Consider the following 16057-nt stretch of genomic DNA (forward strand, 5'->3'; position numbering starts at 1 on the left):
TTTCCATCATCTGTCCAGTTTCCCCCCACCTACTCTCGCCTCTCGTATGTCACATTTGCCAACTTTTTACTGCAGTGTTCCAGAGAAAGTTCAGTGTTGTTCGTCTTTCTAGTGTTGCAAACAGAAACCATGTTGTCGCTGGGTGTGACTTTTATGTCTTTTGTGAACAGAAACCAGACTGTCACCGTGTTTTTTTTAATTGTCCGTCTATTATTGTAACTGTCTGCTTCGTATGTATTTTATTAGCATCATCACCCCTTTGTTCTATGTTTTAAGTTGCACAATTTTTTTATCCCTGTTACTATTTAAGTCTCCGATTTTATAACCTGTTTTTATTATTTATTCTCTCCATCTTATTCAAATAAAGTCTGTAGGCTGAAGAGCGGCATACTAAGCTGCTGCCAGCCCACCCCCTTCAGGGGGAATTGAAATTCAATAAAGGAAAAAAAAGCACATACAAAGAGTGGTGGATGGATTAGGTGGTTTTAGCTTCTGTTCAGTTTTGAGAATATTTCCATTTATTTCTGTCCTGAGCGCTTGAAAAAAATCAATAATTCAGAGTATTTATCCATATTTAAATCTAGAATGAGTATGCCGTGACAAACAGAACGCAACATCTGATTTTACACGTAAGAGTAGGCAATAGTGATGTAAAATTAATGCTATAGGAGAATCCCAGGAAAATATGATAGTAATGCTGGTGGCAACATCGTACATTACTACTACTGCTACTGTTATTATTATTACCAACTATATATTATTCACCTGCATTGGCTGGACATACAGCATCAAGATACAATAATAGTACCACAATAAAATTAATACACTATGGTATTATAATTTAATCCATGATATTAATGTGGATATTGTAAAATATATTAAAGTTATGGACAAGATTGCAGTATACTTAAGACTAATTACACAACTACAAAATTAATAGAAAAACATAGTGTACTTTAATAGCAGAGCCGCTGTTTCTGTCGTGGTATCACTTAATGACTTGTTAGACACCGTTACTGTAATCCTCAGCTTTTCAAAAAAAACAGTAATACAGTTATCTTTGTAAAATTGTAATTCATAAAGGTTGCACAAACGTTGGTTCCGATTCTGACAATATTTCATGTGTCAAGGTAAGTATCTAGATCTAAATGTGGGAGGAAATAAAGTTGTGTACTTCACAAAATGAAAAAAATATGCTTAATTACAGGGACATACGGTTATTAAGTCACGCCTAGAGTTAATTACGTTATATAAACATCTAAGACAATCCATTTGACTCAGATATAGATAACATATCTGAACTCTTTGATTTACCAGCATACTAGTGGTTTGTGGTTTGTTGTAGATAGTCTCCAAGTCAGGGAGTTTAATACAATAGGAATGTCCTCTACCATGCGTCCCACAGTGTTTTGAAAAATGTAGATGAATCTATTATTTTGCTATTGGTAACAAACGGTACCGAATGTCATTCAAACATATTCTCTACTTTCGTAACAATTCAGGGCCTTCTTTCATATTCATTGGGAAATAGTACTTGATGTAATAGAAGTATCCTCTGCATGCACTCCACTGTGTTTTGCAAAATGTAGATGAAGCAAATAGTTTTTCTATTTGTAATGAACTATACCGAATGTCAGTCAAGCATATCCTCTGCTTTCGTAATAATTCTGGGCCTTCTTTCTTTTTCATTGGGAAATAGGTATATATTGATAGTCGATTCCTGTCTTTTTGTTGCAAGGTTTGCACCGGAGTGTCATCGATACTCGGATTTGGATTTGACACTGTGGATCGCATCGCGCTCCATCTGTGGAGAGCGCAGAGTAAATCTTTGATTTGTTCTGCTTTGTTATTGCTATATTTTGATTTCAAAACATTTCGATGGGAGAGACTGTAATTTATTGATCATAACGTATTATGTCACTTAAACGCGGTCTTTGCAGATAATGGGAAAAAAGGGCCACGGAAAATCTGGAGGCAGAGGAAAAGTACAAGAATCGAGTAACGAAACAAGCGCACCGCGGAAACTATCTCGCCAGAAAAGAAATGAACTAAATCAAGTATTGGAGAAGCTATTAAAAGGTAAGCCTGATTTGAAGTGTTTACTTTTCTTGTACCTTTTGTGTAGAAGGTGCGTTCGTGTGTCATCCGGTCAAGAAGTTACATTGACTTAACTGGACATGATTTCCGTAAGCTCAATAATGTTTTCCATATAGTTTTACTACACAGCACGATATCCTTATAAGAAATATAATTACAAATGATGAATGACTCTCTTATGTAGCTCTGATGTTTGTTTTGTTGGTGCTGTGTTGAAGTAGGTCGCCAGTGTATGTGCTATTTTTAAGGGAAAGTCCTAATGAGCACTACCGAATTTGAACATTTTTCCTTCTCAAAAATTTCGCCCTGGTTGACGTCGTGATTCAAACATCAGCCCACGGCGAATAAAGTGAAGGACAAGAGCCTGCTAAAAACAAGATTTAAGAATTCTTGAGGAAATGAACGCGTACTAGAAACTGCTAGAATTGTGTTCGCGTCGTTCGCACTCTCACGGATGATGTATGGTTTCTTGCTGTCGAGCTGTAGAAATGTCAGTCTTTCTTGCCATTCTACCACATATTTATGGATGATGAATATCACACTTCCGGAACATATTGTTTTGACTGTTATATTTTCCGCCGATCGAAACAAAAACTATTGATCGCAACTGGAAAAATGTTCACTTTTGCATAATTTAACTTATGTCATTACTACAGAGGCACATTGAAACGAGAAGCAATATGTGACTGACTGTGAAGTAGTACATGTAATTAACCTCAAGTGGTGAATTGAAAATCGGAACAATTGTATAGCAGTTATTATTACTATTTGGTTTTGTTTCACACTTAACATTTCTATCGTTTTTAAGTGGAAATGGGATGTGGTAGATATCATAGGGACTTAATATTACAGCTTTGAAGCTTGTGAATGTGTGTGCATTTTACTGTGATAATGATGTGACCAGTTGACTTCTAGGCCTATTGTACATTCTTGTGAACCGAGCCTGTTGGTCTCATGATACTCCCACACTCAAACTCACTTATTGTGGTCAATTTAACATGTATATCCCATGGCAGTACCATGAATGGAGAACATACCTGGATTGCAGATATAGTTATTGAAATAGGGGCTATGCCTGCACGGATTTGTTGACCACTTTTAGCTCACCTTTAGGCAACTGTTTGTTGTAGAATGAGTGCCTGCAAATTGTGACTTGTTTCCAGAATTCTGTGGGCCTAATGTTTATGCGCTGTAATGCTTCATCCAAACTGAAACTTAAAATGAAACCTAATAATGTCAATTGTAGAAAGCAGGCAGTTGCACAGGTCTTTTTTGCATCCACCTTGTAATTTTTGTTTCTTATGCTCTTGCCAGGCTGTGATTACAGGAATAGTTTGTTTTATTGGAGACATAAATGGTGTTCTACATTTTGATTGATTTTAATCACTTGCCACATTCTGTTTCTCACCTTATGTGAAGCCTCTTCAGTATTCAGCATGCCTGATTGGGGATATGGTTTATTCTGTTGGTACTCATAGTTCAGAGTCACTTATTATAAGCATTGTGTACACTTTTTCTTGTAATAAATATAACACTCAGTGTGACATATGCTCTCACTAGTCGCAATCCAACAGTTTATCCTAGTTGTAATTAAGAGAAATCGCCTATTTTGCTGCATCTGATAGTAATTGACTGGACGAATGTACCAGAAGGTTTTAAAAAATGAAGTTAACTTTATGCCATTTTATTGAAAATTTGTTAGATTGTGGCTGTGTATAAATACAGTTTAATTTCTATAATAAGGTAAACACAGCAACTAGCCGCTGTTAAAAATGGTATTTATCAAGAACAAACAGTGCATCAATAGTCTTCAACCAGTAGGGTTGTCATCAAACAGCTGTTGGTGTTCAAAATATGGTGAAACTATCAGTTAAAACTAGTAATGGCAATCATTGTTCTTATAATGACATTACTAACACTGGTTGGTTACTGCTTTTACTTTAAGAATTAGCACTTATAGACAGTTTTTCTCCAGAGAGACAGAAAAAGGAAAAGACGTGTCCCCTAGTATAGCGTCTTTGATTTCTAGGACATACTACAACGAAATCTTATAAAAAGGTCCATACACCTTGGCTTCCCTTTAAAATAGTGTTTAAGATAATTGTCTCATCACTTTGTGGTCATATTATTGTTTTCTAAAAAGAGCTGTAAGGGTCTGGTGTGATCCTCTAAAGTAATTACTCCAACTTACATTCAGTCATCGCTTCAGCAATCACAACCCCATGTCATCAGTTGTAGTATATTCTCAATATTTCTGCTACAGCATGTTAGATTAAAAACTTCAGCTTCAGATGATAACCTTCCCTGTTAGTATCTCGCAAGTGTTGCTGTGCTGCCGCACTCCCCCCCCCCCTTTCATAAATGGACCTAGATTGGTCGATTCACAACAGAAGTCGTGTCAATGTCTGTAGTGCAAGTGGTGTCAGGTGAAATGTAAAAAAGAACTTGGCAAATTTCTCTATAGACTCTTAAAGTCAAAAACCCACTTCTAAACACCACTAAGATTATAGTAGCTGCCCTGGTTAGAGTTTGTGTAGCACACTCTGATTCCTATGACATCTTTAATGACCGTTCCATATGCTTGTTGTATTGGGCAATTTTTTTAATTTTTATTTAATTTTGTTTTTCATCAACCAGAATTTTCAGTTTATTCATAATGCTGTAAGCAACCACAGATTTTTCAAAAACATGATTTTTACTATGGCATTAATATTCTGCACATTGAAACTTCCTGGTAGATTAAAACTGTGTGCCCGACCGAGACTCGAACTCGGGACCTTTGCCTTTCGCGGGCAAGTGCTCTACCATCTGAGCTACCGAAGCACGACTCACGCCCGGCACTCACAGTTTCATATCAGCGCACACTCCGCTGTAGAGTGAAAATCTCATTCTGGATTCTGCACATTGTTCTAAGATTGTTTGAATTTGCTGGTCTAAGATTGTTGCTTCTACACTAATAAATAATGTTGTAAATTCAAAGGATCCAGAAGCTAAGACTGTCATGAACTAGATGCAGAACCATTAATATTCTTTAGCAATTGGATTGCCTGCGAGGACTAGTTTGCAAGATTTAGTCCCATAGGTAGAAAGAAGTGCAATAGATGGCACCCACTGTCTAATACCTCCATCCCTATAACTACTCTTTCAGAACACATGCTTCTGTAGTTTTGTCATAAATGTGTGCAGATATAAGGTTAATCACTTCAAAAAATGCTGTCTAATGTCCTGAATTAATGATAGCTTAATCCCCCCTATTCCTTCAATTCCTGTAAGTCACTAACTGCATCTAACTGCCATAAGACATGTTTAAGCAGTCTCCCTCTCTTCCATGCTTCCTTTGTTTAATTTATTTTATCATAATCTACATGAGAAAGACCTCAAAAAACGGTCTTAAGTAGTCTTACATGCACTCAAGTATTCAAGAATACCCTGATGTGAAATAAAAAGTACCATGTCATTGACAAACTGCCTATTGGCTTCTGTCTCGGGTTCTTCGGCCGACGTTCATCTAATGATTTTTCTGACGTTTCGCCAGCACGAGTAGCTGGCATTGTCAAAGCTTCACCCTCCATTGCCGGTGGAGGGTGAAGGGTGAAGCTTTGACAATGCCAGCTACTCGTGCTGGCGAAACGTCAGAAAAATCATTAGATGAACGTCGGCCGAAGAACCCGAGACAGAAGCCAATAGGCAGTTTGTCAACAAGTGGCCACGAAAGCCTTAACAATTTTGTACCATGTCATTGACTTATTCATTCCCTTACAGAACACTGAGAACATTCCAAAAACATAAGAGAACAATCCAATATCATTTGAGGGGTCAAGAGGAATACTGTATACCAGGTGTCGACTTTGACAAGTGATTTAATGTTAATGGCTGCTGTGACATGCAACTAAATTTGAAAGCAAAAAAACTGTCTTTTGTTACACACTCATCTTTAGTGTAGCCTGTTTGGAAACAAATTACCATTGATATGACAATATAATCAGCATGATGTTCGTGACGTTTGTTGCGTGTTTCCTATATCGCTGGTTAAAGCTGACGATTACCAGGAATATTCTTCTTCACCCATGAAAGTGATCACTTACGTTCGTCTGTGCATAGATTATCGATGTCAATATTTATATCAGAATATTTTTATGATATGATCACAGTAGCAGAAACTGTTACTATAAATTGTACAACATATTTGATAAAGACTGACATTTACAAATACAGAACATATCAAAACATCCATAAATATTTAAGAACATTAAAGAAAACTCTAGAACTCTATGGAACATGCAACACTTTCTGGTGTTTGTCTACTGAATTTCTTGACACCAAGGTACTGACATACTTGATCTTCTCTGCCATGGATAGCATGGTTGTGTTTCTTGTATTCCTTAGTGGGATGATAATGGAGTGCTTTGTCTGCCAAACAGTAATCTCTACTTTTTTGCTTTCTACTTCTTGTACACTAATGTTTTATTCACCCATTTGTGATTGTTGTTGTCCATGAGCTTCACTAGCTGTAACCCTACTTCATTCCAAAGTCTTGTTTCCTCGACATTTTCTCTAGGTGTGCTTGTTGGTATCTCGCTCGATGCTCTTCTCTAGTTTCATTTCACTGTTCATCTGTTAGGTTTCCTCACAAATTATTAATTGTCTTCCATTGTACAGCTGAATGTGCTTCTTGCTCCGCATATATTTCATATCTTTGCCGTTCTCTCTGTTCCTTCATTTCAGTTCACCACTGACAAGATCCCCTCTTCTTTTGTGTTGTGTGATACTGTTCAATGTTCACATTAAAGTCCAGCATAATACACTGTTCACCATCCTAAACAATTTACATTCTTTGAGGTGTTGCTATTACTTTCTACTATTTTTGCAATTCCTTGATGCACTCTAATAAATTTCCAAAAGTATACTGATGCACACATCTCGCCATCACCTGTGTGTACTCTTCTTATCTGAATCGTATTCTCATCAGAACATTTGAGAAACATTTTCACAATCATTGTGGCAAATCCTCCAACATTCTTGAACTTTCTAGGAGAATTCGGCACTTGATTTCCAATTCTTTCACTGTCTTCCCAAAAGAAGTAAATTAGTGTGTTGCTCACTTTTTGACTCCCTTATCATCAAACACAACCCCTGTAGTTCCAAACTGAAACCTTCTACAAGAATGGGGAGTTGAGGGGTGCCATACCACTAACAACACCTATGGGGCTTTGGGGGTTGGTTGTAGAGTTAAGGCGGCTTACACGCAAAAAACCATGCTTATGTTTATTATATATACTGATTTGTAAAATTGTTATATAAGAAAGGAGTAACATCCTCTCACAGATGAAGACACAATTAATATAAAGCTCTCATGTTAGCAATGTAAAATGTACGATGCTTCGTTAAATATCGAAGAGGCAAAAGGCCAAGTAAATAAGTAATAAATATGCTGTAAAGTAGTAGAAATGAGGAGATAAGGAAAACTTGGGGACATGAGGCAATAATGACAATAAGGCTTCTTTAGAAGAGAGAATGAAGAAAGGCAAAACATTTATAACATTTGTAGGTTTAGACAAATCATTGGGCAATTCTGAATGGAATGCATTGTTTGAAATTCTTTAGGGGGAGGAAAAATGAAGAAATCTGGAGGTCGTTGACAACTTTTATGGGAACTGAATTGCAGTTATGAGAGTCAAAGGACATGTGTGGAGACAGTAGATGAGAACAGAGTGGCCTTGGCTGTCCTTGTGTTATTCAGTCCTCTAAAGGGAGGAACGTTCTGGGAGATGGCATTGTAATTGTGTCAGAAATGACAAGAGTGTTGGAAGTGCAGTTGGATGTTGTTCTGAAAAGCAGTTATGAGATGAACGTCGACAAAAGCAAAGTAAGGGTAACAGAATATAGTCGGATTAAACTGGGCAATGCCTAGTAAATTAGATTAGCAAATGAAACACTAAACAAAGATGAGTTTTGTTATGGCAGCTGAAATAGAGAGGGTGTAAAATTCAGACTGGGCAAAAATAAAGTTTGAGCAAAAGAAGGGAGTGGCTGACGGGACACACTTTAAGACATCAAGGAATTTGGCAATAGATGGAATGTGGCCATGGAAATCATAGACACGCAAAGGGTTGCATGGAATAACTGGCTTCAGCGGGGTGTAGATTGCACAGTTGGGGCGGAATGAAGAGGCTTGCGTAGGCTAGACAAGAGTGAAGAAATGCATCAAACCAGTATTCAGATTGGATATTATATATCCTTGGGTAACAGAAGAAATATTGAATTTAATTGATGAAAGGAGAAAATATAAAAATGCAGTAAATGAAGCAGACAAAACTGAATACAAAAGTTTCAAAAATGAGATCGACAGGAAGTGCAAAATGGCTAAGCAGGGATGGCTAGAGGACAATTGTAAGGATGTAGAGGCATCTCTCACTAGGGGTAAGATAGATACTGCCTACAGGAAAATTAAAGAGACCTTTGGAGAAAAGAGAACCACTTGTATGAATATCAAGAGCTTTGATGGAAACCCAGTTCTAAGCAAAAAAGGGAAAGCAGGAAGGTAGAAGGAGTATATAGAGGGTCTATACAAGGGCGATGTACTTGAGGACAATATTATGGAAATGGAAGAGGATGTAGACGAAGATGAAATGGGAGATATGATACTGCGTGAAGAGTTTGACAGAGCACTGAAAGACCTAAGTCGAAACAAGGCCCTGGGAGTAGACAACATTCCATTAGAACTACTGACAGCCTTGGGAGAGCCAGTCCTGACAAAACTCTACCATCTGGTGAGCAAAATGTATAAGACAGGCGAAATACCCTCAGACTTCAAGAAGAATATAATAATTCCAATCCCAAAGAAAGCAGGTGTTGACAGATTATCGGACTATCAGTTTAATAAGTCACGGCTGCAAAAGATTAACGCGAATTCTTTACAGATGAATGGAAAAACCAGTAGAAGCTGACCTCGGGGAAGATCAGTTTGGATTCCATAGAAATATCGGAACATGTGAGGCAATACTGAACCTATGACTTATCTTAGAAGCTAGATTAAGGAAAGGCAAACCTACGTTTCTAGCATTTGTAGACTTAGAAAAAGCTTTTGACAATATTGACTGGAATACTCACTCTCAAATTCTGAAGGTGGCAGGGGTGAAATACAGGGAGTGAAAGGCTATTTATAATTTGTACAGAAACCAGATGGCAGTTATAAGGGTCGAGGGACATGAAAGGGAAGCTGTGGTTGGGAAGGGAGTGAGACATGGTTGTAGCCTCTCCCCGATGTTATTCAATCTGTATATTGAGCAAGCAGTGAAGGAAACAAAAGAAAAATTCGGAGTAGGTATTAAAATCCATGGAGAAGAAATAAAAACTTTGAGGTTCGCTGATGACATTGTAATTCTGTCAGAGACAGCTAAGGACTTGGAAGAGCAGTTGAACAGAATGGATAGTGTCTTGAAATGAGGATATAAGATTAACATCAACAAAAGCAAAACGAGGATAATGGAATGTGGTCGAATTAAGTCGGGTGATGCTGAGGGAATTAGATGAGAAAATGAGACTCTTAAGGTAGTAAATGAGTTTTGTTTCCTATTTGGGGAGCAAAATAACTGATGATGGTCGAAGTAGAGAGGATATAAAATGTAGACTGGCAATGGCAAGGAAAGCGTTTCTGAAGAAGAGAAATTTGTTAACATCTAGTATAGATTTGAGTGTCAGGAAGTCGTTCCTGAAAGTATTTGTATGGAGTGTAGCGAAGTATGGAAGTGAATCATGGGCGATAAATAGTTTGGACAAGAAGAGAATAGAAGCTTTCGAAATGTGGTGCTACAGAAGAACACTGAAGATTAGATAACTAATGAGGAGGTATTGAATAGAATTGGGGAGAAGAGAAGTTTGTGGCACAACTTGACTAGAAGAAGGGATCAATTGGTAGGACATGTTCTGAGGCATCAAGGGATCACCAATTTAGTATTGGAGGGCAGCGTGGAGGGTAAAAATCGTAGAGGGAGACCAAGAGATGAATATACCAAGCAGATTCAGAAGGATGTAGGCTGCAGTAGGTACTGGGAGATGAAGCAGCTTGCACAGGATAGAGTAGCATGGAGAGCTGCATCTAAGCAGTCTCAGGACTGAAGACCACAACAACAACATTATAATAGTTCTTGTGCACTATTGCAGGCCAAGTGTCTACCATGCAATAATGATAGGAAAAGAATAAATATAACCCCTGCCTGACATTGAAAAATATGCTTTGTTGTATAAGGTATATGAAATGATGATGTGCGTGTGACATTACGTGTGCATAAACAGAACTGAACACTGATAATATTTATTTTATTTACTCAGCTTTCATTTTTGAAATGTAGGTTTTGCTTAAATAGCCTGATGTTTAGGTTAGTTTCAAAAGTGATTAGTTTACTTGTATGTTGGTTAAGTAGGGTTAAACTCTTCAGTTAATCCCTTTCTTTTATGTTCGTTCCTGTCTCTGAATTTTGACAGAATTCACAAAATGTGAAACAAGTCTTTCATGTCCATTACATTTATAGTTTCATAATAATAGCATTACTCGCAGCTGTGAGAGTACTACTGTGCCACATTCCTTTGCCATTGATGAATATGATTGCTGTGTCCCAGATGAAGCAGACAACTGCATTTAACAGTACTGAGTGGTTATAATTAAAGTGCAGCTACTCACAGAGGTTCATTGTGGGCTGTAATTATCATTTGACAGCAAAACTTGACAGGTATTGTAGTGCATTAATGCAGAACCAGTTTAATGGAAAAATTTAATTCCAATTTTGGGCACCAGATGCAAATCTGGTAGGAAATGTCAAACAAGTGAGAAAGGCATAATGTTGATGTTACTATTAACCACTGCTTACATAATTTGTCCAATATGAACTCCGAAGATGTCGACGAGGTGCTGTGAAGTGACAAATTTGCACATGGCCGCCAAAATCGAAACTTTTTTTTTCAGCATAAATTGGTTGTGCATTAATGCTCTGGTGTTTCTACGGAGTTAGGCTACCATGCAATGATCACAGCCCACACTGGACCTCCATGCATAGCCACGTTTTAGTTACAAACACCTGGTCCTTATTTTGCTCATAGCCAGATCAGGCCTTCTTAATTGACACTTCTTGGGTGACTTACAGGCCACATACATTAATGTGAAACTCTTCTGTAGGTGCCTGTGATGAGTGCAAATCCTGATACATCGTCCCATGTACAGCAAAATCTACAGTTACAACAGTGCTATTAACTAAGAGAGATTGCTTCAGTGCTTCAGGTTATGACAGGAATAGCATGTATTTTTTAAATACTTAACTATTGTAGTTGGCACATTGTTATAAGTAGGCAAGACATATGGCTCTTGATGAAAACTGTGGAATGAAACACTAATTGATGTCACATTTGTACATAAACGCTAAGACAAAAAAATGGTCAACTATGAAGAAATTATCTAAAAGGGATGGAATTCGATAGACGCGATGTTCATGTACAGACAAATAAATGATTACAATTTCAGAAAAAAATTGATGAGTTATTCAAAAGAGAGCTTCACAAATTGAGTGAGTCGAAAACACATTGATCCACCTTTGGCCCTTAAGCAAGCAGATACATGGCTTGGTGTTGATTGATAGAGTTTTTGCATGGCCTCCTGAAGGATATCGTGTCAAATTCTATCCATATGGATAGGCATATTAGATCATAAATATCCCATGATGGTTGGAGGGCTCTGCCGCTAATGCTCCAAATGTTCTCAATTGGGGAGAACATTGGTGGCTGAGGTAGGGTTTAGCATATGCAAAGACAAGCAGTAGATATTCACACCATGTGTGGCAGATGTCACCTTGCCAATATGTAAGCACAGGATGGCTAAGAGGAGTAAAGGGAATAGACTTTGAACTTCAATGCTATGATCTTAAGTGGAACAAAACATGTTGTGAAAGCTACGTTTTTTGGGGTATTTTGTAAAGTGAACTCCATGGGCAATATGTAACAAAGAGTAATGTGGGAAACCTCCCAAAAACCCCTAAAATTGGCGGTATTTATGCCAGCTAACGCTAAAAAATAGAAATAGTGAAGGTAAAGCTATTAATTCATTGATGTCAACAGACTTGAGGTTTTATAGGCAACTGAGGGAGAATTACATGATGTGTTGAATGTAAGAACAGTCTAATGAGTACAGAATATGCATTTAGAGTTAACTGAAGAGATACGTAGGAAATTAGGAGTAGCAGAAACAAGATTAACAATAAGCTGTACATCAAAATTGGGGACCATGAACTGGGTGAAGTGAAGGTATTCTGATACCTTGTAAACAAAGTAATGTATGTCATACAAAATAATAGTGTCATAAAAAGCAGACTCGTATGGGCAAGAGGGCACTCCTGTACGACTGAGCAAAAATATTGGCCTCTATTTGAGGAAGAAATTTCCCAGAATGTGCTTCTGGAGCACAGCATTGGATGGAAGTGAATTGTGGACTCTGGAGAAACCAGAAAACAAGAGAACTGAAGCTTTCAGGTTGGGCTGCAATAAAGGGATGTTGAAAATTAGAGGGACTTTAAAGATAACAAATGGAGACATTCATGCAGAATCATTTGGAATGTTTAGGATAGGATACATTAAGGCATCAAGGAGTAAGTTCAATAGTACTAGAGGGAGCTGTAGAGGGTAAAAAATTTAGGGGAAGACATACGGGAGTGCATCCAACAAATAGCAGAGGACACTGAGTGTATGACAGACCCCAGGATTTTTCAAAGGAACAACATTTGATGGGATTCTGTGAAGTTCTGTTACACATGTATTTATAGTACGTGCTCATGCAAATAGAGATTTTACAATCAGAAACCTGCTCTGATAATAACAATGGGGGTCAATAATGTAGTCTACCTCACAGTCATTTATTTATTTTATTTATTCGTTTGGCATGTACAAGGCAAATATTACAGTGTCATTACAATCCACCAGGAAATTACAACACTACACAATGCTACTTATAGTTTTGAGCCAATCTATGGCTAGGTCAGGCAAGTAATGCATGTCCTTCAGTTCACCACTATATCCTACCACTTCACACACCAGTAGGTGGTCCATTGTCTGGATTTCACCACATTCACACACGGGACTCTCCGCAAGTCCCCACTTATTCATTAGATGCTTGCATCTTCCCACGCTTGTTCTAAGGCGATTTAAGGCAACCCAGAGCTTCCGAGGGAGATCAAAACCATTTATCTTCTTGCTGGGGTCATCGATAAGCTTTTGGTTCCTGTGTGTCCCTTTGCGCCATGATTCCCCCCAGGCTAGCTTTGGGTCGAAGTCCTGTAATTCCCTGCCAATCTTCCAAAAGCGGGACCTAGATTTTAGCCTGTTGATGGATGATAAGTCTTGGTGTATAGGGAGTTCTGGATTGTGTACGATCTTCCTATATAATCTTGAGGTCGCCATGGAGCGCCTTATATCAGGGGGTTCTATGTTGGGAAGGACTGGGAGCCAGTCACATGGGGTAGCCCTGAGTGTGCCTGAGATAATTCTCATCGTCTCTTTCAATTGGGTGTCTACTTTATTTACATGCACACTTTTCGCCCAGACTGGTGAACAATATTCAGCCACGCTGTACACGAGGGCTAATGCTGACATCCTTAGTGTATTAGATCCGCACCCCCATGATGTTCCGGCCAGTTTAGACATAATGGCATTTAGAGATTTTAATTTCTGTTTGGTGTCTTCCAGATGGGAGCTAAACGTTAGTGTACGGTCTAATTTTACTCCCAGATATTTGGGCTTATCTTCATGTCTGATATGCCGGTCATTCAGGGAAAGCTGTAGTTTCCTGCTTGAAGCTCTGTTATTAAAGTGCATTATGGTACTGGTTGTTTTATTGGGGTTGGGATGCAAATGCTACTTAAGGTAGTAGGTGTTCAGCGCTTCAAGGTCCGCATTCAGTGTTTTTTCAAGATCTTCGAAATTTTTGCTTTGGTATGCGATGGCCAGATCATCCGCATACGCAAATTTACGTGACCTGGTGCTCGGCATATCAGATATGTATAAATTAAAAAGGGTCGGCACCAGGGCTGACCCCTGCGGCAGGCCATTGTTTATGACCATGCTTTTGCTGCTCTTTCCATGGAGATAGACTTTGATCTTCCTGCCTGTCAGCATATTTTTTAGTAATGTGTACGTCTGATTGCATTTGATAATTCGAGTAAGCTTGAGCAGTAGTCCTTCGGTCCAGACAATGTCATAGGCTGATGTAAGATCTATTAATACCAGGCCCGTTTTCAGCTTGTTCTGATAGCCTTTCTCTATATATGTTGTAAGGGACAAAACTTGTTCACAGCAGTTCCTTCCCACACGGAACCCTGCTTGATAGTCCGGGAGGTTCGCCTCAATGTATGGTGCTAGTCTGGCCAATAATATTCTCTCAAATAGTTTGTAAGAGGTACAAAGCAGTGAGATCGGTCTATAGTTCTTTGGATTATCTCCATCCTTCCCTGGTTTCAGTACTGCTATTACCTTAGCTTCTTTCCATAACTTCAGAAGTGCACCTGATTTAATGCATTCCGTGAAGAGCTTGGCCATCCATTTCCTCCCAATGGGTCCCAGCTCCCTCAGAAATTCTGGGAGGATTTCGTCGGGTCCGGCTGCTTTCCCTGTTTTCATTAGTGTTAGGGCCTCGGTAATCTCCTCGACGTCTACTGCTTTGACAATATCTGGATTAGTTGGGTTATTGGCTAATTCCTTGGTTAGGTTCCTGGAGATCCTTTTCTTCTCCTCAGTCTTCAGGCATATTTTGGAGGTCTGTTTCACGGCAGTCGCTATTTCGGATGGGCCCACACCCGCGGCCGATCTTCGTGGTGTTGTGGCACCACCCAGTTTCCGTAGTAGACACCAGCTCTTCCTGCTAGAATGGGTAAAGTCCAGATTCTCCATTGCCATCTTCCACCTGTTCCTACGTTCCTCGTTCATAGTGTTGATCAGTCGTTCTGCAGTCTCGTCCTCCCCACTCCTCTCATACTGCTCTAACAATGACTCGCACTCCTCTGACCAGCAAGGAATGTATCCCCTCCGGGCCCCTTGGGGGATAGCCTTTAGGGCCCTTTTATATATCAGGTTTACAAACCTTTGGTAGTTCTCTGGACTTTGTGGTATTCGATTTATTGTCTTGTCAATAAAAGATTTATATTTCCCCCAGTCTGCTTTTCTCAGATTCCACCGTGGAATCGGGGGGGGGGGGGCTCTTAATGATCGGGATGGAAAGGCCGATCTCCACAATAATCGGGAGGTGTTGGCTCCGTGGGAAAGCTTCGAGGACTCTTCTTGTAGCTTGCATTGGTACGCCCGTTGCGCCTTGTGTGACAAAGGTCAGGTCAGGTGTCACCTTTGTGCCCCACACTTTTGAATTGAAGGACGCTCTGTCCTTGGGATCAAACAGGAGGTGTAGGTCCCGGTTGTCAGCCCAGTCACTTAGTCCAACGCTTTCCGGAGTGGATCTCTGATACCCCATCTGGTGTGCTGGGAATTAAAGTCGCCGGCATAGATTGCTGGATGATTAGCCTGCGGTAAGATTCCTATAGGCCATTGCTGCGAAGGTGGTTTGTAGACATTGTAGATTGTCATCTCTCCCAGTTTAATGCCTATTGCGTGTGGAACCGATTCCACATTGTTCTTGAGGTTTCCTAGAAGCTCATTTTTCACCAGGGTTGCCATACCATGTTTGTCGTCTCCTGAGTATCCCACATTGGTGAATCCTGGTATGCATAATCGTTCGATGTTTTCATCAGTCAGGTGTGTCTCCTGCAAGAGTACGACACTTACTCTTTCTCTTGTTACAATTTTTTCAAGGATTTCTCCTTTCGTCCTTGTGTAGCCTTCTATATTGAAGTGGCACACTCTCACCATCTTCGTGGAGTAATTACGCTTCTGAATCGTTTGCCTTCTTGTGGGCCGGGAGGCATTTGAGTGTCCG

At 39.3% G+C, this 16057-nt stretch overlaps 1 protein-coding gene across 1 annotated transcript in view; it reads left to right on the forward strand.

The window, feature by feature from the left end:
• Positions 1-1760: 1760 nt before the first annotated feature.
• LOC124716990 (actin-histidine N-methyltransferase) overlaps positions 1761-16057 on the forward strand; it is a 413484-nt gene continuing 399187 nt past the window's right edge. Inside the window, exons 1-2 of the mRNA XM_047243613.1 lie at positions 1761-1820; positions 1941-2079. Coding sequence (XP_047099569.1) covers positions 1944-2079 — 136 coding nt within the window. The 5' untranslated portion in view covers positions 1761-1820; positions 1941-1943. The remainder of the gene's footprint in view (positions 1821-1940; positions 2080-16057) is intronic.

This window comes from Schistocerca piceifrons, chromosome 9 (assembly GCF_021461385.2).
Source record: "Schistocerca piceifrons isolate TAMUIC-IGC-003096 chromosome 9, iqSchPice1.1, whole genome shotgun sequence".
Classification (NCBI taxonomy): Eukaryota; Metazoa; Arthropoda; class Insecta; order Orthoptera; family Acrididae; genus Schistocerca; species Schistocerca piceifrons.